At 37.0% G+C, this 23,139-nt stretch overlaps 1 protein-coding gene across 4 annotated transcripts in view; it reads left to right on the top strand.

The window, feature by feature from the left end:
* The first annotated feature begins 1,463 nt into the window (after positions 1–1,463).
* The window catches only part of LOC121330415 (regulator of G-protein signaling 12-like), a 76,448-nt gene continuing 54,772 nt past the window's right edge, over positions 1,464–23,139 (top strand). For all 4 annotated transcript variants that reach the window (XM_041276941.1, XM_041276931.1, XM_041276954.1 and 1 more), the window contains exons 1-3: positions 1,464–1,533; positions 4,845–6,826; positions 20,032–20,151. In XM_041276941.1, the coding sequence (XP_041132875.1) occupies positions 4,982–6,826; positions 20,032–20,151 (1,965 nt within the window). In that variant the 5' untranslated portion in view covers positions 1,464–1,533; positions 4,845–4,981. The remainder of the gene's footprint in view (positions 1,534–4,844; positions 6,827–20,031; positions 20,152–23,139) is intronic.

Here is a 23,139-nt window from a genome sequence, read left to right as displayed (position 1 = left end):
ATGACTAAGTGTACAATATTAAAACACGACCCTTTAGTTCATTTTAATTTTCTTTCATTTTTTTCTCATTACTTGTAAAATGCTCTCATAGGCTAACGTGAAACTCAGTTTATGCAGGAATAATGAGTAGGGGCCATAGGGTAGCTACCATTTCCAAAATAAGCAGGTATTTGATTATTAATTATCTAAGCTTGGCAGGATCTCCAAGAATAATAAATGGTTTTCAACTTTGCCCCCACAACTAACTAACCTTATCCTTATAGATAATTTATGACTATCTGAATTATAAATAGGACACAAAAGAAAATGATTTAAGACCATGTCATTGTGTTAATGTGTTCTATGCAGTCTCTATGTTGTAGATATTGAAATCTTAAAGGCTGAGGTGCTATCATTGTTGTTCGGGCTCCAATTTCTCCTACTGACATCCTGACGGGCTCATTAAAGTTGGTTTTGAATTTCCCCAGACTGGCTTTGTCTAATGTGCTCTGCCTGTAGTGTTTATTTATAAAAACACCTGTGAGGAGATTTGACACTTTTTGACATCAGAAATGTATACATGTTTGCATTCTTAACCCAACCTACTTAGATACATTATTTCCTATATTCTATTGTGAATAAATGATTTCATTTCTTGGCTTCTTTAATAAAGGTGTAGTGCCTTGAATGTGTTTTACATACTTAAAGGTAAAGTGTATCAGCTGTCTCTGTAGGTATCACCTTTCAAATTCAGTAACAAAAATGCCAATTGAAAAAAAAAGTTTCCCCCAGTCCATGCTGTCTCTCCTCCTCAAACGAAGGCCTACCAGCACTCATATCACCCGCTGACAGTAACTTCTGTTTTTCTTTATGATTTATAACATCCTATAAAACATAGAAATTTAATTGAACACGACTTGAGGCACTGTAAATTATCTGTGCTAAAATATCATCTATTAACATGCAGCAGTTATATGATATTGTCTATCAGGTAGTCAATAACAGCATGAATAATACATACAGAACAAAATACTATCTGAGTGATCTACAATAATTACATTTTAATACTACTTAAATAAGACACTCAAGTGATTTTCTGCTTAAAAATACACATCAGCAACTAAACAAAGGGGTCGACTGATTCTGCAGTTAGAATTAGAAGAATTAGAAAGAATCATGCCATTATTTCTAACAATATATGTTTCTATTCAAATCTACTGGATAAAGTGCTAAATGAGCATAACTCGTGTGTGTGTGTATATTTGATCAACACATGCAACTGGCACCTGTCATTTTTTTGTAGCATCTTCTAAACAAAATGAATAGTTATGAACAATATAACAATAATCAGGGCATGGAGGAACAGTTAACATGGTAAAATTCTTTTAAATAGATGACTTTCTTAAACAGCCGGAATCCCATTCGGCCAGCGCGCTGAGCTCCGCGGTCACGTGACTCACACACACAGTAACCGTTGTTGCTTGCTAATTTGTTGCCTCTTTTGTTTACTTTCCATGGTGCCCTGGGAGAGACCCTGGATCCGAGATCAATCGGGTATCTGAATTAATTGTTTAATTACTTTGTAAAACAGTGTTATTACCGTACACCGTTGAGTGGAGTTTTTAGGAATTTTGTTCCATAACAAGTTTGTCTTTATAGAAAACGGTATGTGTCATTACTGGCTCGATTTTAAATGTGCACAATAAGGAAAAGGGTATTTCTGTATCGTGACTGAAGGCTCTTGGTCGGACAAAATGCCATGCTTTTCAAATGCGTGTTTGCATTGTCGTGCATAGCGTAGTTTTAACAAAATTCCATCTTCGAGTCTACACAGTGAAGTGTCTATTTAAAAAATAGAATATCACTTAGGACAACGAATAAAATGTATCGGCTTCGTATTTTTGTCGGTTAAATGCATTTTATTGTAGATGTTACAATACAGACGTAAATTACGGATATCATTCCCGAGAAAGTAGTTTTATGGGAATTTGTGATGCTGTCGCATCTACATTTTTCTAACCAACAATTGCAATACGACAAAAACATGTAAAAATCGGTTTCATTTCAAACACAACATTACATTATGCACTCTGCACACCTGTGTAATAAATTTTCTCTACTAAATTCTTTGTAGACTCAATCTAGCTTGATACAGAACAAAATTAAACGGTTGAATTTTATCGACAGATAGGGTAGCGAATAGGATTCTCAAGATACAATGTGGACAAGGGCGTCGTTATGGTAACTAGTTAGTGACGACGTATGAGCCCTTCAGTCAAAAAGAAGAGGCGGGATAAGTTTTAGCAGGGTAGACTGAGTTTTTTTCTGGGAATTCCACGGCTGCGGAGAAGTAGTTTAGAAAGTTTTTTTTTTTAAATAAAATCAGCAAAGTTTGCATATCGCTCAGATCTCTCTGTATTCAGAACAAGGTAAGACTGCGGTCTATTTATATACGGTAAACGAAATCAGCAAGAAAAGTCTCTATATGATCAAATCCAGAAGCAGCAGCAGCAGCTAATTTATGTCAGACTTAAGCATTGTTGGAAGTAATTAAGTACCGGTGTAACGTCAGACAGTCAGAAATATGACATGTATGATCGTCAAAAGTTGCTACATTGTCAAAATATGCTACCTATACACGTTTTTTGGTCAAGTTAAAACAATCCAAAAATTATCTTGGTGCTCAGATAGTTGTTTTAAAAAGATTAAAAAAATGATATAGCATAGCAAAAATAATGTAATGTAATTAACATTAATTGTTTTGAAACTAATATCAGCAACATGAAAATAGTACCATAAATCACACCAGGGAAGTAGCTGCTATTATAATAATAATAATAATAATAATAATAATAATAATAATAATAATAATAATATACCGGTAGTTCCCATATATACCAAATCCTGCGTGTTGTGAAAATGTAATACAGTATTTTGGTAACTGTTCTACATCTACCAATTGATAGATGGCTGAAACATATCAGACTTTGATAATGCTCTTTATTGAAGGTAGCAAAATGTGATGGGTGCACATCAGCTGTCAAATTGTCATACCTTGGCAATTCTCTATGAAGGTAGCAACGTTTGGTGGGAGCTTCTATGATGTCAAACTTTATACCTTTTCTTATCGATTGTATCGGATACATTTTAAAATTATCCCATGGAAAATGAAATATATATTTTCATTAAGGCGATATGTTAATTATTATTTTAATTAGCAGGCACTTATCCAAAGCGATTTACAGAGACCAGGGAGTGAATTATGCATCTTCAATTGCTGCTACAGAGGCACTTACAATTGGACCTCGGTTTTACCTCTCATCCGAGAAGGACTGATTGTTTTGCAAAAAAGGCATAATAAGTATGTTACCTTTGCAAAACAATTTCACAAGTGTGTACTTGAGAGTACTTATATTATAGTTTCGAGAAAACGCTGCGCTTCAATGTAAAACATTTGCAGTCAGTTTGTAGGTGCATTTTTTCTTCTTTAATGTACACTGTAATGTCCATTAATAGCAGCTGTCTGTATTCATTATAAAATTAATTAGATATACAGTAAAATGTAAGCTTACAAAACACGTATTTTATGTATTTCATATCCAAAGACTGGTATTGTTTTTTGATGGGCGCCCTAGGTCATGGCCTGCAAAGGGAAAACAGTTTGGGCATGCTTAGAATGCAAAGAAAATTTTTTTTAAACTATCCGTCAGCGCATATATATATATATATATATATATATATATATATATATATATATATATATATATATATAATATGTTTGTGTGTGTGTGTGTGTGTGTGTTTGTATAATATGTATATTTATGAGAAGTATGACAATTTCGGATTGTTTATTGCTCATAATTGCGATTCACCAATACAGTAATAGTGGGCCAGATCAAAACACGCAGAATACCTTGGTAATAGAAATAGATATTTCGATACCAGTCTCCACAGGTAAGATGAACACATCTTCCTGCAGTCTATTTTAGTGATGCTTTTGAACTTGTTGGAAAAATGCTAAAATCATTTATATTTGAATATCCTCTTCAGTCTCCATTTTTAATTATATTTGTAGAAATTTGTAAACAGTTGTGTGAACTCTGGAGTTTGAGAAGTTGTCCTATATATATATATATATATATATATATATATATATATATATATATATATATATATATATATATATATATATATATTAACAAAAACAAAAAAAAAAAAAAAAAATAACATTATGTATTATAAATTAGATACATACATAGGAAACTTAACATGGTACAATTGTACACCCAGTGACTGAAGGGTTGTGGGAAGATTAGCTTTTCTTGTATTCCAATATATTTAGAGAGCAAAGTACATTTGAGGTAAAATGGACAATACATTCCCTACACCTGGCTGTTCTTCATTCTTAGTAAATGCAAATCCCTCACCCCTAGTTTTCCTTTTTAAACTGCCCCAATACTTTTTGTAGTATTTTCAGCAAGCAGGTTGTTCAGCTACTCCAGTGTGTTGACAGTAAAGTATGCTAACAGCATGTTGAACAAATTCCTCCCTAAATTTAACATAATTAAAAACGGAACCAGATTTCAAGGCACATGTAGTTAAAGGCTTTCTTCTTGTTTTTAATTTTTTTTTTAGTCTAACTGTTCTCGTGGATTTGGTATTTCTCTGAAATCTGAGAATTTAAGAGAAAAAAAGAACTTGAAGATGAAATTGTACGAAATGGAAGGACAGGCTGCAGATTTTTTAAATTTTAAATATAAAAGCTTTAAGCATATGTTATATCTGCATGTTTTTATTTTTAAGATTGATGTTTTTTTTTTCTCCTACCATTAACTAAACTATTTTTTGTCTCTTTTTTTTTTAAGGTTTTCACTGTGAAAAATCCTTTCACTGAAGAAATAATGAATATTCAACGGTTAAGTTGGCACTAGGTGATGATATCACTAAGGTGTTAGCTTTGGTTGTCCTGCTCTATATTTATTAAACCCTTGATAGAATAAAAATGTTCAGACAGGGAGAAACAGTGAAGCGACGACATAATGTACACACTGCTGCCCGGGTGAGAAGTGTAGAAGTTGCCAGAGGAAGAGCTGGATATGGATTCACCCTTTCTGGTCAGGCCCCCTGTCTTCTGAATTGCATTTTGAAAGGAAGTCCTGCAGACTATGTTGGACTTAGAGCAGGAGATCAGATCATATGTGTCAATAAAATAAATGTGTCAAAAGCATCGCAAGAAGATGTTGTGAAGTTAATTGGAAGGTGCACTGGGGTGTTACACATGGTAATTGCAGAAAGTAGCAGTCAATTGGACTCCTGTTCAAGTGATGAAGAACTCAGTTTCCATGAAACAAAAAACTGGGTAAAGCCTAAGATTGACTCCAAAACTTTGGGGATAAACAGAGCTGAAAGAGTTGTGGCCGAAATGCAGTCTGGGGGAATTTTTAACATGATTTTTGAAAACTCAAGTCATTCTTCTAGTAGTTCTGGGAAATCTGCCACAAAACCAAGACCGTTATCAGAACCTGACTTTAATTACAGAAACAGATGTGGAAGTGTCAAGAGCAACCCAGACCTGCTTTCTGAGGAAGAGATGGCAAAAGTACTGAACGACGATTCGGTATTTGCTAACATGTTTGAAAGTCAGGATGATTTTGGACTAGATGCAAGCATTCTAAATGTAGGAATGATTGTCGGATATCTAGGTTCGATTGAACTGGCTTCGACAAGTGCGAACCTAGAGAATGACAGCTTGCAAGCAATCCGCGGCTGCATGAGGCGCTTGCGGGCTGAGCAGAAGATCCATTCTCTGGTTATGATGAAGATAATGCATGACTGCATTAAGCTTTGCAATGACAAAGGTGCTGTTATTGCTGTGTACCCTGCTGAGAAGCTAGCATTCAGTGCTGTATGTCCTGATGATAGAAGGTTCTTTGGACTTGTCACCATGCAAGTTCCGGATGACCAATGTTTAGCAAAAGAGCAGGAAAGTGGACTGAGGACATCGTGTCATGTCTTTATGGTGGATCCAGAGCTCTCTCATCATAAAATTCACCAGGGCATAGCAAGGCGCTTTAATTTTGAATGCACGCCTGACCCAGACATAAACGGTTGCTTGGAGTTCCCCACAACTTCTCAGCCTGTCCTACAGTTTGTCTCTGTGCTCTATCGCGACATGGGGGAGTCGATAGAAGGGATGCGGGCAAGAGCATTTTTAGATGGAGAGAACGATGTACAGCAGAATAACAGTACCAGCAGCAACAGTGACAGTGGGATTGGAAATTTTCAGCAAGAGGAGAAAAACAACAGAGTTCTTTTGGTTGACTTAGGAAGCAACCCGAGTAGACCCGTCCATCATGGCTTGTGGGAAAACCCGCAGGCACGGAATCCAAACCAGGCCATGTCATCACACTGGAACGGTTATCGTTATGACCAAGAAGGAGCCAAATATAATTTATCTGAGCTGAAACATCCTGATGCCTCTCACAACTCTGGCAGGCATCTAGGTCCCTCTGCTCGGCTTGAGGTCCCAATCACTTCCTCCAGACCTAATTATCCCCAGGTTAAAAAAACAGGCACAGTGGGCGCTGTCCAGCCTGGCAGTCAGCGTTGGCTTCCTGTTCATGTTCTACGAGATTGGCAGCAAGTCAACAGCAGCGATCAGGAGTCCTATGCAGAATCTACAGATGGCTGGTCAAGTGCTAACTGCAGTACCCTGCCTCCTCCCATGAGCAAAATCCCAGCTGACAGGTACAGGGTTGCCGGGGAAATCGTCCAGCCCTCGAAACTGATTACTCAGAAAGATGAGTGGGCCAAGAAGTTGTTTGGAGCAGAGAAAACACAAAAAAAGGTAAGATCAGCTTTAGTTGTGTCTTCTTTGATCTTTGCTAGATTTCCTGGATGATAACTGCTACTGCTGACGATGAAAATGCGTTTAGAATTATATTCAAGAAAGGCAAATGCGTTTAGAACTATATTCAAGAAAGGTAAAAGTAGTGAAATGTTTTCCTGTTATATTTCTCTTAAGGATTGACTTCAGTGAGGCTACATAAAAAAAAAAAAAAAAAAAAAAACTAAGAAAGGGAATTAAAATAAAATAAAAGTAAAGCTTTCGGTCATTATGTGGTTTAACCATTCACTAGAAATCTTGGAAACTGTGTCCTTTTTTTCAGAGCACTCTGATGAACATTGTAAAGTACTTTAGAAACCATACAAAAAGTATTTTTATTATGTATTCTGCTTACAGATACATGTATAAAATCACGTTATTCTATGACCCGAGGGACCTTACAACATACTTCCTGAAAGTTTTGTTTAAAAATATTGATGTTTGGGCAAATTACAAGACATTGTTTCACTAGAGTGATTGCCCTGACATAATACACATTTATTCTCAGGGTCTTTATAAGCAATAATGGACACTACTCTTGATTATTTTATAAATGTGTATAAATATAAAGTTATTCATTCCATTATTATCAGTAAGGAAAAAGAAGAACATACCTGATACATTCAGTTCATGAAATATTATCTCGTTTCTTGAGATTTATAAATGTTGTAAAAACATATAGGCAATATATTAAAACACATGAAACAGAATAAATGTTCTAATATAATCAGATTTAGTGTTTCCCCCATTTTTATATTTGCTTCAAACAAGCTTCTGCTGGACTGTCTCCGCCCTTCAGACGCTAAATGCCCCTCTCAGCCCCTCCCCTATCCATTGATATGTGTTTCAAGTCTGTTCTGCAAAGTAGGATGGCACTGTAAGTCATCAAACTGTAAGTGCTTTTTTTATCGTGTTAACACAATCCCTGTCTTTAAAGGGTCAAAAATATGAATTTGACAAAAAATTGCAAGGTTGGAAGCAGTGTTTCTTGGAGAGGCCTAAAATAGCAGTCTGTAGATTCCATGCTTATTTGACGATGCACTACAGCATCAACCTGCAGGTGACCCGGGAAAATTTGAATCACCAAAAATGTCTTCTGTCATTTTAGCTTACTCGTCTGTAACCTTTTCCCAAATAATGTTAAATAGGTAAATACCAGTATTTCCTCCGATTAGGGAGGAGTCAGCTGACTAAGCAGTGTTCTCCCTTGTTTGATACATTTCCCAAGATACTTTTATCACATCTGCTTGGTGATATAAAAAATGTTTGTGGACGAGGTGAAGCAGGGTTTATATCATGTAGTAGAAAATAGTTCAAGAGGTAAATCAGAAGTGTGGAATTATTTTGGAGTCATAGCGAATGAAAATAAAGAACATGTGATTTGATTAGTTGCTTGTAAAACCTGTTCATTATGTTTTTGTGAACGACAATCACAAAACTGGTACAGCTCTCGAAAGCACAGGTGTAGCTCCATTCGACTGGTGACACGAAAGGGTTAGACAGGTATTTCATAGTAAAGTAAGTAGAGATAGTTTGTTACAGTGTTAAACTATATCCAGACCACTAGAGAACACTAGTACATTGTGTAGCCTATTGTATAAAGTCAATTTGTGGAGAATGGTCGAAATAGCTTTGTGTGAATGTGAAGGTAAAGGACAAACACTTGTGGGTTCGGGTCAGGTTGCAGGTCTTATTAAAGCGGGTCGGGTCGTAGGCAAGAAGACAGTTGCAGCGGGTTGTGAGTTCATGTCAGGTTCTGTAGTAGCGGGTTTGGGTCGGAAGGCGGCTTGTAAAAATCGGACCCTCACAAGACACTACGTTAACTTTTTTTTTAGGCACACATGCACCCAAGTTAAAGTTTAGGTGCACATTAAAACAATAAAAAAAGAATGAATAAATACACAAACGCAATTAAAAAAGATAAGTATTCAGTCAGTGAGTCAATCAATCAGTCTTTATTTGATATAGCTCCCTTCACAATAAATTGCTGCAAGGCGCTTCACAGGTACAGCATCACAGTAATTATTGATACTCAGTGGTTTGCAGAAGTATACTCCCCCCTGCAAAGTTTTCACATTTTGTTGGCACCGGAGTGTACTCCACGACTCTTTCAAATTAGACATTACATGTAGAATCTACACAAACTACTCCTCATTGATAAAGTTAAAAAATGCATATAGAATATAAATAAGTAAGATTTACAGAGAAAAACAGATTAGTCTCAGTTGCATAATTATTCAACCCCTTTGCTACTGCAGCCCTAAATCAGCTCCGGTGCAAATGATTTGTTTGAAAGGTCACAAAATTAGTGAAATGGGTTCAGCCTGTGTGTACTCAAAGTGGTTTAACTTGTTGATAAGTTCCGTCAGGTATATAAAGAATTTCAAGCTGCAACTCACGTAATGATCCAACAAAGCAACCATGAAGACCAAGGAGCTTTCAAAACAAGTCAGGGATAAAGTGGTAGAGAGGCACAGAGCAGGAGAAGGGTACAATCAAATTTCAAAGGTGCTGATTATCCCTCTCAGCACAGTGAAGTCCATCATTAAGAAGTGGAAGATGCATCACACCACCCAGACACAACCCAGATCAAGTCACGCTCCCAAACTGAGCAGCCAGGCAAGCAAGAAACTGGTTTGGGATGTCATTCTGAAGCCAACAATGACCTTGAGAGATCTGCAAAGTTCTGTGTCTGAGAAGGGAGTCAGTGTTCACACATCAACAATAAGCTGGTCCCTACACAAAGCTGGCTTGTATGGATGGGTGGCAAGAAAGGAGCCATTACTCAAAAAGCCTTATCTTAAAGCACATATGGAGTTTGCGAAAAAAACATGTAGATGGTACTGCAGACATGTGGAAAAAGGTTTTGAGGTCAGACGAGACAAAAATTGAAAATTCCAAGCGTACCGTCTGGCGCAAGCCCAACACGCAACATCACTCAGTCTACACCATCCCAGCTGTCAAGCATAGTAGTGGTAGCATCATGTTCTGGGGATGCTTCTCTTCAGCAGAGACTGGGAAGGTTGTCGGGGAAGAGGGGAGAACAGGTGGTGCAAAGTACAGGCGAATCCTTGAGGGAAACCTGTTTGAGTCAGCCAAGACTCTGAAACTGTGGAGGAAATTCACATTTCAGCAGGACAATGACCTGAAGCACAAAGCCAAAGCCACACTGGAGTGATTGAACAAGAAGAACAAGGTTGAACAATGTTCTTGAGTGGCCCAGTCAAAGACCTGACTTCCAATCGAAAATTAATGGTGAGTCTTGAAGATTGCAGTCCATCGACGATCCCCAACAAACTTATCAGAACTGATAAGTGTATTGTTGACCGACTCGTTGCTCTACGCAAGTTCTGTGCTGTGTATCACCCGATTGTAATTTAAATAGCTCCCCTTTAATGTAAATACATAATTAATCCTCCCAATTGTTTCTTTGATAATTCTGCCTTGTTAAATTTAACAAGGAGGTGTGTCTCCAGACAGAAAAATCTCTATGAAACAAATGTTGTGTACTGTAGTGACTACATCCTTTTTTAAAATAAAATAAAGCATTCAATTTTCTTTAAATAATGTGTAAAAACAAAAATGTTAACATTATTTATATATCAGTCAACCTCGGTTGCCATTTAATGTTGACTTATCCGAGGTGTCGCGTTAACCACAGGTGCACATGAGCTACGCCATGCATACAAGTAACAGAACTAACATGTTTACAATATTACAGTATTAACAAGTTTATTTTTAGTTTGATGTCCTTATGAAAACTGTTGAAAGAACTGTAGTGAATGAATCAACTGCAGTATACAGTACTGTACAAACTTGTTACAACTTGTGTAGTTCGATTGAAATAAGAATTAATAAAATAACTACAGCATTATTTTTACGAAAACAATCCAACCACAAACTGTTGACTACACTTTTAGTCATTGGCTTGTACTGTTTAATTTGACGGCTTCAATTGCAGAAGTTAACCTGGTGAACAAAAACAATAATAAACTACTTAGTTTCACACAGAAATCAAGCATTGTCGATTGTTTTGCATGCAAAAACACATGCTTTGAAAGTTCTGCTGATAAGCTTGTTCTCCTGAATAACCTGAGCTTTAAAGCCAATCGACGAGAACTCATTTTTCATTTCTTGTCCATTGTGAACTGATACTGTAACCAGCTGCACTTGGTAGTTGCGAATGATTGAATGAACAATCTGTTTCCAGTCCGAGGTCAGTCACATGAAACAAGAGTGTCATGTAGATTTACGGAGTTATCCACTAGTTTTTTTTAAGTTTTTATCCCTTTGGTACTGGTAATAAGTGTTGAGTTATGAGTAAAACGTGTGTGTGTGTGTGTGTGTGTGTGTGTGTGTATGTATATATACATACATACAGTGGCTTGCAAAAGTATTCAGACTCCTGACCAATTCTCTCATATTACCAAATTACAAATGGTACATTGAAATTTCGTTCTGTTTGATATTTTATTTTTAAACACTGAAACTCAGAATCAGTTATTGTAAGGTGACATTGGTTTTATGTTGGGAAATATTTTTAAGAAAAATAAAAAAACTGAAATATCTTGCTTGCATAAGTATTCAACCCCCACACATTAATATTTGGTAGAGCTACCTTTCGCTGCAATAACAGCTTTAAGTCTTTTGGGGTAAGTATGTACCAGCTTTGCACACAGTGTCGGAGTGATTTTGGCCCATTCTTCTTGGCAGATTTGCTCTAGGTTGTTCAGGTTGGCTGGACGACGCTTGTGGACCGCAATTTTCAAATAGTTCCACAGATTCTCAATGGGACTGAGATCAGGACTTTGACTGGGCCACTGTAGGACAGTCACCTTTTTGTTCTTGAGTCACTCCAGTGTTGCTTTGGCTTTGTGCTTGGGATCATTGTCCTGCTGAAAGGTGAATTTCTGTTTGAGCATAGTTCTGGGACGAACACAGGATTTTCATTTTCGGATATTCACTAATAATTTAAATATTCGTTTGGATATTCATTTTCAAAAAGTAATAAAAGGCATTATATTGCACAGAACTCAGGCAGAGACAGCATAGCAGCAGGGTGGTGTGGCTCTTGTGTGTGTGCCTTTTATTTTACAGCAAGATGTTACAATATGTAACATGTTAAAGTAGAAAAATACCACAAGAGTAAAGAATAATATGTTGTGTAGGACTTACTCTACCCCAGTGAATTAACTACAAAACAAAGGATGCCAAATAGCAGTTTGTTAAACATTGTTTTGTTTATTCCCGAAATAAATAGTACATAAAGTTGACACTGCATGCTGTTTATTTTGTGCTTTTTTTTCATTCCTTGCCATTGCTGTTTCTTCACAGTAAACTGTCCATTGACACATTTTCATAAAGTAATATCATGAGGTTTACTTGTACCTTTTTGTAGCTGAATAAGAAAACGAAAACTGAAATTTACCTTCAAACACTTCAAATAAAACAAATGTGGAAATGGCATTGTAAAATGAAGGGGAAAAAACTCATTTTGGTTCTTGTTTATTACATTCCACATAAAGGAAAGTCGCAACAAAAAATATATAATATATAAAAGCTATATAAAAATCACTACACCACATTTCCATCAAGCTGGGCACTGTTTAAGCGAGGCATTTCAGAATGCCGTGCTTGCCTTTTTTCTGTCCCATGAGATTCTGACTTGCTCTAAAGCAGCCCAGGTGGCTTTCCACAGAGATCACTATGCGTGTGTGTGCGTAATCTGGTTTGTTTACTTTTTGCCGTCTAAAACTTTTAAATAGAGGCTCAAGAGCTGCTGTGTTGTTTCTGTGTTTTTTTAAAATATATTCATCTCAAATATCACACTAGTTATTTTTAATTTGCCATTTTTTAAGTGTGCTGCAACTTCTGGTCAGGTGATAAATAAGTGCAAGGTATTTTTGTCATTTGTAGTGAATACGAACATCTGATTTTTGTATCTGAATACATGTCAAAAAATATTTGTTCGAATATTTGGATATTTGTCTCAGCACTAGTTATACCCGATGTTGACTTCCTAAATCCAGTGCAGCTGGTGACTTGGCAGTCCGCCACAACATAATGAAAAAGTTCACCTTAAAGCATATACCATTTCCGAAAAAGAAAAGCGAAAGGCTTTTTGTGCAGACACAGCTAAATGTAGGCTGTGTGTTCAGTGAGACAAATGTATACCCTTATAATGAATTGTTCCCTAAAACGACTTTGATCTTAACTGTTGTTATTGGCCAGTGGTTAAACAAGGCTATTTTCCCAAGGCTAATCCTTGGGGACCACTAAGTGCCTGACAGGTGGACCTAAGTATTAATTATCTCTCCAGAGTCATAGTTAAATAGGAGGAAAGTTTTGTCTTCATGCATTAAGGCAAGTTATTTACCTTAAGAAAATATCTAAAACTGTAATTGTCACAGAGAACATATGTAGCAAACTGGTAGTCCAGTTCTGATGAAACTTTAAAATAAGATACTGAGAGCATCAGAATCCTAGCGCTATTGAGAGAAGGGGTTAACCAGGTGTGATGACATTCTTTATTTCATATTGATGTTTTACATGTGGATGCTGTGGTTGAACTGTACAGCCATACTTATGACTCCGGAAAGCTCTAATTTTGTATTCACATCTGTGGCAGTGGGTGTTACAAACACGCTTTATAACTGCACAGCTCATAAAACAGCACTCTCACTAATCCCTTTAGTGTTTTTATGGGCATCATTAGACTCAGTGTAGTTATCATTTACATCCATTATCCATTGTGGTTTCTTCCTCTTCCGTACAAGATTTGAAACTTTTAAACTTTTAAACTTGCAATTTATACTGTGAATATGTAGCTTTAAATGATACAGTTTACTTTTCTGTTGTCTTTACTGTTTACGCAGCTTGCAGTCTGAGTGGTTCCTGCTTATTGCAATTACATAAATACTGTATTTTATTCCATTTTTGATATGGCCTATTGCTGATTGCTGTCTGTTAGTCTCCTCAGATTTACAGCTGTCCTGATTGTCACTGCCAGGTAGTGCCTGTTTCGGGTTAAAAGAGAGCAAGTTCAAAACTCTGATAACTTCTACTTGAATTGATGGCTTTGTTTAATGATGACAATAATGCATGCTACATTATCAACCCATATACAGTATGGTTTAGTATTTTATTTTTTAAAAAAAAATGTCTATGTATTTCAAGTAAGTGTGTCATTGTGACAGGGTCTTCCTCGTGTCATGCGTGTGGGTCGCTGCTGTTCAAGCATACAGAGAGACAGTTGTGGTGTTGATGTTGAAAACGCCGGCACATGCGCGCAGGTTTTATTAACAAACAAACTAAACGAATGTATAATAAAGGTGGTCATGTGACGTTACCAGCGATGGTAACGCACAGAGGACAAATACAGCAAGCTGTACAAAAAGTGCAAAATAAAACACAATACCACAAACTATAAATCAAAGGTGCCTTGAAAACGGCAGGCCTTGCAGCAGCCCTGATCACAGCAATCGCCATGCTTTTATACTGACGCTCCGCTGAGACACACCCACCTGCCCGCTGGAACAGCTGATTGCTTTCAGCTACTGCTCCACACAGACGGGTAATTGTCCCCAGCGGAGCGCCACAGCAGCTAAACAATTAAATCAATATTAACAATTAACACAAAAACATACAATAAACTACGTATTTCATTGTGCAAGGCTTATGCTTTGCTACAGTCATCCATTGGCAAATTAGGTGATCAGTCCTCGTTGGTGTACTGGCTGATAAAATTGTTAAATTTGCATAAGGTATCAAGAACTGTGGTGTATAGACAAATCAATCTGACTAAAGGTTTCTTTGACATCCAGGGATTCATTAGCCAAAATCTACTGTGACAGCAGCCTGTCTGTGCAAGTAATGGTGCCGGCACATGTACCCTACCACTAACCCAGCCTGCCAAATTCCTCAACATGACCAGAGTGTGAATTTTCAAGTAGCTCCATTATGAAGTCTATGGCCTGAAAAGCTGTCGCACCAGTCCAGCAATCCTAGATCATCTGTTGCTCGCATTATGACAGTTTAATTAGCACCAGGGGTTTCTAAACCTTCAGCAAACAGAGTAATCATAGGATGCAGAGAAGCTGCTCTGAGCATTTCTGACAGCTGTGCCTTAATTGTACGTAACATTATCCCCTCTTGGGTAGCAGCAGCACCTTTCAAACCATTAACGATCTGTCGTTTTCTGACACTTTTGCCATCCCAGTGCTACAAACAATTGACTTAACAATTAGTCACAGTAAGAACTGTAGGCTTTTAAGTATGCCACAAAGGATATAATCATTATTACATTGCACCTTGTGACTTTAATTGGGTTCTCGGCCGGAACATATACATTTTCTTCTTAATAAGTCACAGTTGATTTGCAAGTCACCCATTACAGTGCGGTACAGTAGTTTCACGTACAGTATATTCACGGTTTATTTTAAGCAGTGATTATATGATGTTAAAGAAATGCTACCATTGAATGATTCAGTGTGTGGGGTTACATTGTGTGTTGTTTTCAGCCTTCACTTGCCTTTTTTTCCCCAAGGGTTTTAATTTGGCAATTGGAACAGTTGAGTCAGATCCCCTGGAAAGCACATTAACATCTTGAGCCCTCAGTGCCTCCATATGATGAAGCTTATTTGTGTAATAATGATGTTCACCAGGAGATTAGGAGGGGGGATCTAAAATTCCAATGACCAAGAGTAGCAATCGAGTCCTTGTGTCGAATGTATTCACTTTGAATTCTGAATTGAGTGAATACATTCAGTTGAATTTTCATGCACTATATGTTATTTTATTCTGAAGAAAATGTGAACACATCAGTTTGTCTTAAAGTTTTTAGCCCCATTCCCTACTGCCAGGATGGTTTTTATATGTTACAGTGTAGAACTTTCAGCTTTATTTTTAGTATTGATTATGAGCAACATTTGCAGGGTAGTTTTTGGCAGATTATAATGCATGAAATCAGCTACTGTCATAGTACGCTGTAGCCGTCTTGGCTGTGGCCCTTGCAGAAAAGCTGTTTTGGGTATAAAATAAATGACAAAATATTCTCGGACCAGTCGCTCAGCGTTATTTCTGTATAATATTTGGGGTATCACTGCATTTGTGGGGATGGATGGTTAATTTTAGTGTTTTGCATATTTGAAGATAAGTAAAATGTTATTTGTGGCAGCATTTAAATGTTACAGTACTCTCAAAACCCCCCATATTTTATTAATTAATGTCTTTGACTTTGCCTTAGTAGGGTTGCTACTGTAATGTTCGATGTAACTGGGAATGTTCACCAGTGTGACTAGACAGGCTAATCCGTGGCAACATGCCTTTAACATCTGGTTTGCTTATTATTTTAGCAGTATTAATCACTACTTGATACTTTCAAATATTTAGATACATCATCACCAGGAGCATAGAATTAGAGGTACTGCCTCTACAGGAATGCCATTTTTTGTATGTCTGATGGCAAGCAGAATATACAATCACTTGTTATGGTAGATCCAAACTGCCCAGAGCATTCAATCTATTTAAAATGAGCCCTTTCCTCCTTAGCATAGAAATTTATGTCACAGCTGCTGTCTTCATCATTCTTTATATTGGGTTTTGGCAGAATGTTTGAATTTGATTTTCACTTTAACACAGTGCTAACCAAAAATCTATTTCCTTACCTCTTATTCTAATTACATTTACCAATGTTATCACTGTCTCAATGTTCTTGTCTTGAAGATATTTCAGCTCTTTGCTTGTTTTTTAATACTTCAATTAAAGACAACTCTGCAGAGGAAGTTGAAACTGCTTGATTACCATGTCTTAAGAGCCTTAATGCAATTACAGCATTCAGGATAGTGCAGTACAAAAATTCAGTTAATAGAAACATGCAACATCTGGCCACCAGATGGCTCTGTACCAAAATAAAACTCAATTAGACTCCATTGAAGACAGTTCAATTTTTCAAATGTATTTCCAGTTTGCTTCCAACATTCCTCCATAATACAGCCTTCTGCTACTGTATCCACTGTAGCATTCAAAAAGCTGTTCACAGCTGGATTACATTCCCCGAAGTTAGTTTTAGCATTTTCCTCCTTGAACTGGTAAATAACATGTAAAAACTGTTTTTAAATTCATACTGGGCATGATTGAAAGATTTTTTATTTTAATTTCAATCACTGTTCTTTCCTGTGTGTTTTTTTTTTTTGTCATCGAAAGAAGTGCCCTGTTTTACAGAAATCCATTAACCCATGAAACAAATCTACCGGATGCGCTTTGTTTTATCATAAATGAACACTGCAAAGATTTGTTTGTCATCTACAAACATGATGTAATCTTGGCTATTTGTACAGTATGACAGTAAGGTTTTCTTTTTATTTTACAACATAAAATGTTTCAAATGAAGCAATCTGTAAACATCCCAGGAGACTGCGCTATTTAATGTGTACTATATATTTAAAACATGAAAAATACAGCGTTACATGTCCCCACGTGTTGCTACAGCTGTTTAAGTAATGTACCTGTCATTTTTCTTTTCATTGTTAACATCCTGACAACTTTTTACATTTATACCTTTTAAAGTCTGCTTCAAAGTTCTTTTCAAAATGTCTGCTATTCTTACATGTTAGTATTGCCTCTCACAGAACACTCTTATCAATTACAGTACACTGTGGAGTCCAAGCCTTTTGTTCGTTATGTCGAGGGGTTCGTTATAGTGAAAGCACAATCAAAATGAAGGATAAACTGTTGGAGTAAGTTACTGAGATGTGTAAGTTACTACATGTACCTGTTCGTCTTGTATGCAGTATTCTGCCTTTGCTTTATCCTATTCGTCAAAAAAAATCCCAAATTGAAGCTGAACTTTTATTCAGAATCAATCTGATGTGAATTGTTTCAAAGTCACTAAATCTTAATCCAACATGCAAGAATCCCAAACTGAGCATTTATTCCAAATCAACCCGACATGAAAGGTTAATCAGGGGTCCAAAGGGTGTACTGTAGTTTTAGTTTTCATTTTAACATGCTTGTTTAATATTTAACCAAAATAAATATTATTAATACCTAACAGATGTTTAAAAAATAATAAGTTAGGTAGTATGAATACATACATATCTGAAAATGTGCTTGTAGCCCATTATTATTATTATTATTATTATTATTATTATTATTATTATTACACATTTATTTATAAACAGTGAAGTTACCTCCAGGCATTTCCTAGAGATTCACTTTTTTGCGTTCTCCAATACCACACACAAAATAAAAGCTTGTCGATCCGGACTAAGTAAGGGTAGGACACTAAAAAGAAACCACTACTGCATTTTGACTTCATACAGAATAAATTTAACTTGAAAAACAAGGTTATGTTACTCTTCTCAGCCTGTGTATATTTAAATACTAAACATGAAAACTGTATTTTGTTTTTTATCAATCAATTTAAATTTGTAAGGCCTTTATACAGTATTGTAGTTTTTAGAACCTTGTTGGCAATGGCTTTAACAATGGACTACAATCTCAGGAACACAGTGATAAAACAAATAAAGTTCAGATCAGTTTATACTTATATCTAACAACATTTCAATTTAAGATCTAGCCTGTGGTTGAGATTGTGAAAGCATTGCACACGTGCTCACTAAAAAAATTAAAAAGAAAAGATAGCATTTTGTCTTGGGACAGCCGAGTAGTGACGTCCCCAGACCAGGAAGCTGACAGAAGCACCTGCAGGAACTACTGGTGAAAGTGCTGCTGCGCGCATTTATTTATTCCAAAAGCAAAACACAACAGTTTCACAAAAACAGCTCACGAAAAAAATGAAGGTTTAAATACAATAGCACAGATAGCAATTGTTATTCTTTTCAGAGCTTTACCTTGTTTGCTCTGTCTTGTTCTCCACTCTGAACACAAACCCCGGACACAAAACAAAGCCCAGTTTATATACACGTGGCCATCTCTGAATTAACAATAAATTACGCAATCTGGAGATGACCACATTCTGCACAGGAGTTTTAACCTACATGGTCGACAGCCAATCTGTCAGTAATCATCAGCTGCCGACCACGCATTCTCACGGGAGGTAGTCTGGCAGAGACGAGCTGCAAACATAGTCTCTGCCAAACTACATTCACTATAACAAATTCACCCATGCACAAATACATATATAATAACAACACATAATACAAAATAAACAAAATACACACAGGGGCAGGGTGTACCCTATCACACACTGGGATCATGAGAAATTACCAATGATTGTTTTCTATAATCAAATAAAGTGTCATAATTGGAAAATGGAAGTGATTTCTTCCAGCCCTGAAAAAATAAAAATAAAGTGAAATGCTTTTTGCAGCATTCATCCATTCTAAAAGAGATTGCAGGATACAAGGGGAATTGTTGGGTATTACTCATTGGATACCATTGTAATTGCTGGTAATACTTGTAACATTTGAGGTCTTGAAAGCCTGTGATTTAATTTTTGTTTAGTTAGTCCAATAAAAGGTATCACATCTCCTTCTCTTTGTCTATAATAGGAGAAATTCTAATGGAGGAAGAGACCAGGATTGAAGGCATTAGACAAATTTTTACCACAAGTTACTGGGAGTATCAGAAAGATAGGATGAACCTGTTCTCCTTTTTCATCTGAATGACATGCTTACATTTTTACAGTTTATTTACGTCATTGTGATTAGCTTTTTCATGATATTGATAGCTGTAATTTTATTAACAGTCAAGCGGGGATTTACCTTACTAACATACTTTACCTTTAGCCCTTTGTCACGAACGCTAATGTAAACAGTTGCATATTTGTGGTGTCCAACTTTTCTGATTCTTGCAGTGGCAGTCAACTAATAATGTCATCAACTTGTCCTGACCCTGTGCTAGGATGGCTCTATTTTATTTATGGCAACTCAATGGGTGCTTGAATAGCCACAAACACTGTAACATGATATCTCAGTTATTTTTCTGCCAAATACTTTCCTAACAGCATCCTTTTTGCTGACTTGTGGTACAAAGTATATAACGTTTCCTTGTGTTTATTGTGTTGCACTTGCATTTTATTACTGTAGCATTTTGCACCAAAAACAGTTTGTTAAATATAAAGCAACTGTTTGCTAAGTGAAATTTGCTAATTAAATGAAAGTCTGTGTAAATATCTTCAATCATTTTTAATTTTACTTTTCCAGAGTTCAAAGTTCCGTGGAATCTTGGTGGGATTTCCTCATGTCACCCAGCGGTCCTCTGGCAGACGATCCTATGGAAGATCAAAGCGTTTTAGTCTTGCCCGGTCTTTGGATGATTTGGAGGTAGGTAACGCCCATTCACTGCACTGTTTAACTTAAGTTGAAATGTTTAAGTCATTTGAAAGCGTAATAAAAGTATGCAAAATATGTATTTATTTTAAGATTCATTTTAGGAACTCACTAAATGCTCAGTTAAATGTAGGCATTGATTAGTTGGAGCAAAATTATAATCATCTAACTTCTCTCAAAAGCTGCGGACAAAAGACATTTCTAAAAAGGCCAGACTATGGAATGCAACCAATTCAGAATGATCTGGGGACTGTGCAAATGTTTGTGTTTTGGATAAGATCAGAGAGGAAACATTTCCTTAATTTTAGTTCCAGACATAAATAAAGGACAAAGTGATCTGCCAGTATGGGTAAAATGATAAAGCTCCACTTCTACAGTATTTTACAGAAAAAGTGCCCCAACTAAAATTGTATCTGTTTTCATCTCTTGTTTGCGAGTATATGCACTAAACAGACATTCAGTGGTTCATATTTTTAAGGCAGTGCTGACTGGATAAACTCATTTTGTTATCTATGCGCTTGTGGCAGTCTCCTAGCAAATATTGTTTTTCAATCATTTGCTTGAAAAACAAGTTTGTTCTGAAAAAAGTGCAGATTTCATTTAAAGTCGACTGTATGTCAAGTAAAATTATTTCATTAAATGCTTGGATAAAACCATCTTAATCCCAGGAGTTGAAATGGAAAATAAATGTCAAAATGTGGTTCCCTTTCAAGTACGAAATGTAACCATTACCTCATGGGTATTAATCCTCTGATACCGTCTGATCTGAATAGATATTCCAAAGCTGCACAAAGCTTCCAAGGGCATAAAAGAGGCTGTTGACACTCAAAACGTCATCATTTTTCCTTTCACCGACCTGAGAGAGAGATCTACGAATAGCAGATTTAGTGTGAAGACTGTTAGGGCTCTAGCAGTAGGCTTTCCTTGGTTTTCGATCTGTTGGTTAGCCAAAAAGCGTTACAGGTGAGGATCCCTATATCGCTCCTGTGGTAACTGTAGGCCTCAGACTTGCTTCCTTTCCCGCTGGTACTTTTGTACAACGAACAAGGTTACCTTTTCCAATTCACTAGCAGTTGCTGGGCTCAGCTCTGCTTCGAGTCTGATTCCTTACAGTCCTTCCTACAGTGTTTCGTTGCAGCTCTGGTCTCTGCTTTCAGTACCATTGCGAGGCTGTCATGGTGACAGGGTGCTTCCTCCAGTCTTAAGGGCCGTTCACACCAGACGTGGCACGAATGCCGCCTCCTTACATGTCGATCTGCAGTCGCCGCAGACCACTATTCACACCGAACGCAGCAGGGGAAAGTCAGTGGGCCTGTTGTTACGTCACGGCTGCATGTACAAGCAACTAACAGTAAATGCCAGCAGGAAGGGAAAACTGTTTTTATACAGAAGACACAAAGCTTAGAAGAAAAAAAAAAAATCAAATAATGAGCTAAAGATTATATATTTTTTTATAAAACCTAATTGTAACGCCACATACACACCACCATAATCCCCCCACAATTACCCAAAATATCAGGCAGTTGAGTTGTTTAAAATAAAATAAAAACATGTTTCTTTCTTTGTGAGTTTTGTCTGGTTTGCTGGGTATAGGCAAAGAGAGTATGAGTTAAAGGCATCATTATGCAATAATATTATTGAGCATTAAGTGGAACTACTGCCATCCCATCGTATCAGATTTATTTTTGGGGGTGGGGGGACTGTAAACGCAGCAACAATCAGTGGTACTGTGCATCTAGCAACACAATACCTTGAACAATGAACAGCAAACAAAAACAGATAATTGTTATCGCCCTGCTCTACCAGAGAAAAAAAAAAAAGTAAGATCGCTGTGGGTCCATGACATCTCCAAGAAAACAAAAAGGTACGGCGGATCTCATCAGCTGATACAGGAGCTCCGGTTTGATGAAGGCAGATTTCAAACCTACTTAATGTTGTATTACACAACTCTGGAAAATAATAAATCAGAACCACGGGCTTTTCCTCCATTGTGCTTTTTTTTTTTTGTGCCGCTTCCCTCTGCCGCTGCGCATGACTGCCTTCATTGAAAACAATTGCTTTTGCCGCACAAGTCCGGTGTTAACGGCCCTTTAGGGCTGTGTTGTGTTAAGCCAGAAGCTGTAGAGGAGAGCATCCCTGCATATTGTTTCTTCGGTAACTAGGTCAGTGATCTACCACCGTTTCTAGTGAACGAGGCTACCGTACTGTACACCGTACCATTCACCGTACCGTACACTGGGCTTGTGCACTATAGCAGATAGTGCAGGTGTTAAGCGTTTGATACCTTGATGTTAGTAATATAGTCTATACTGATAGCAGTTACAGTTCAAAGTCATTTGCAGTGCACACCACTGCAGTTACATTATGCGAGGGTTTCATTCGTGCGACATATGCAAGAAAGGTCTCCCCACGGAGGACAGTCATGGCCGAGGTGCTGCCTGTCTGGGTCCGGAGCATGCTAAGGTGGCACTTGCCTGTCACACGCGATTTCCGAATCCGTCGCCAGTTTTCTGATACAAAGCCCATCTCTTCAGTGTTACAGTGTACTTGTTTATCCATCACAGACTGCGGTTTTCTTTTTGTTTTGTTTTTTCTGGTATGCCAAATCAGTCTGGACGAAAATATAGCAAAAACAAAGCGAATGAGACAAGCTACAGTAATGTAAAAGTTAATCATTAAACAGTTTTAAATGCTGTGATGCATTTTCAAATCTGTGATCTTTCAGTTGCATTTTCATTTATAGTGGACTGTGACGTTAGGTTAGGCACTTGGGATACTGTTTTAATTCTGGAAACTTGTTTTTTTCAATCTTTTGCTAAATTGCATTGCCTTTTATGCTTTACGCGGTTCTTTGCATTTTGATTTCATTTTGCTGTTGGGTCATTAATGGGGAATTTTATACTGCTACAATACATACCGGATTTAAAAGTGTGTACTGTATTACAGTCCATGTGTCCACAGTCGTCTCAAGTGGTATTTTCA

This window comes from Polyodon spathula, chromosome 2 (assembly GCF_017654505.1).
Source record: "Polyodon spathula isolate WHYD16114869_AA chromosome 2, ASM1765450v1, whole genome shotgun sequence".
Lineage (NCBI taxonomy): Eukaryota > Metazoa > Chordata > Actinopteri > Acipenseriformes > Polyodontidae > Polyodon > Polyodon spathula.
This window is presented reverse-complemented; position numbering and strand designations above follow the sequence as displayed.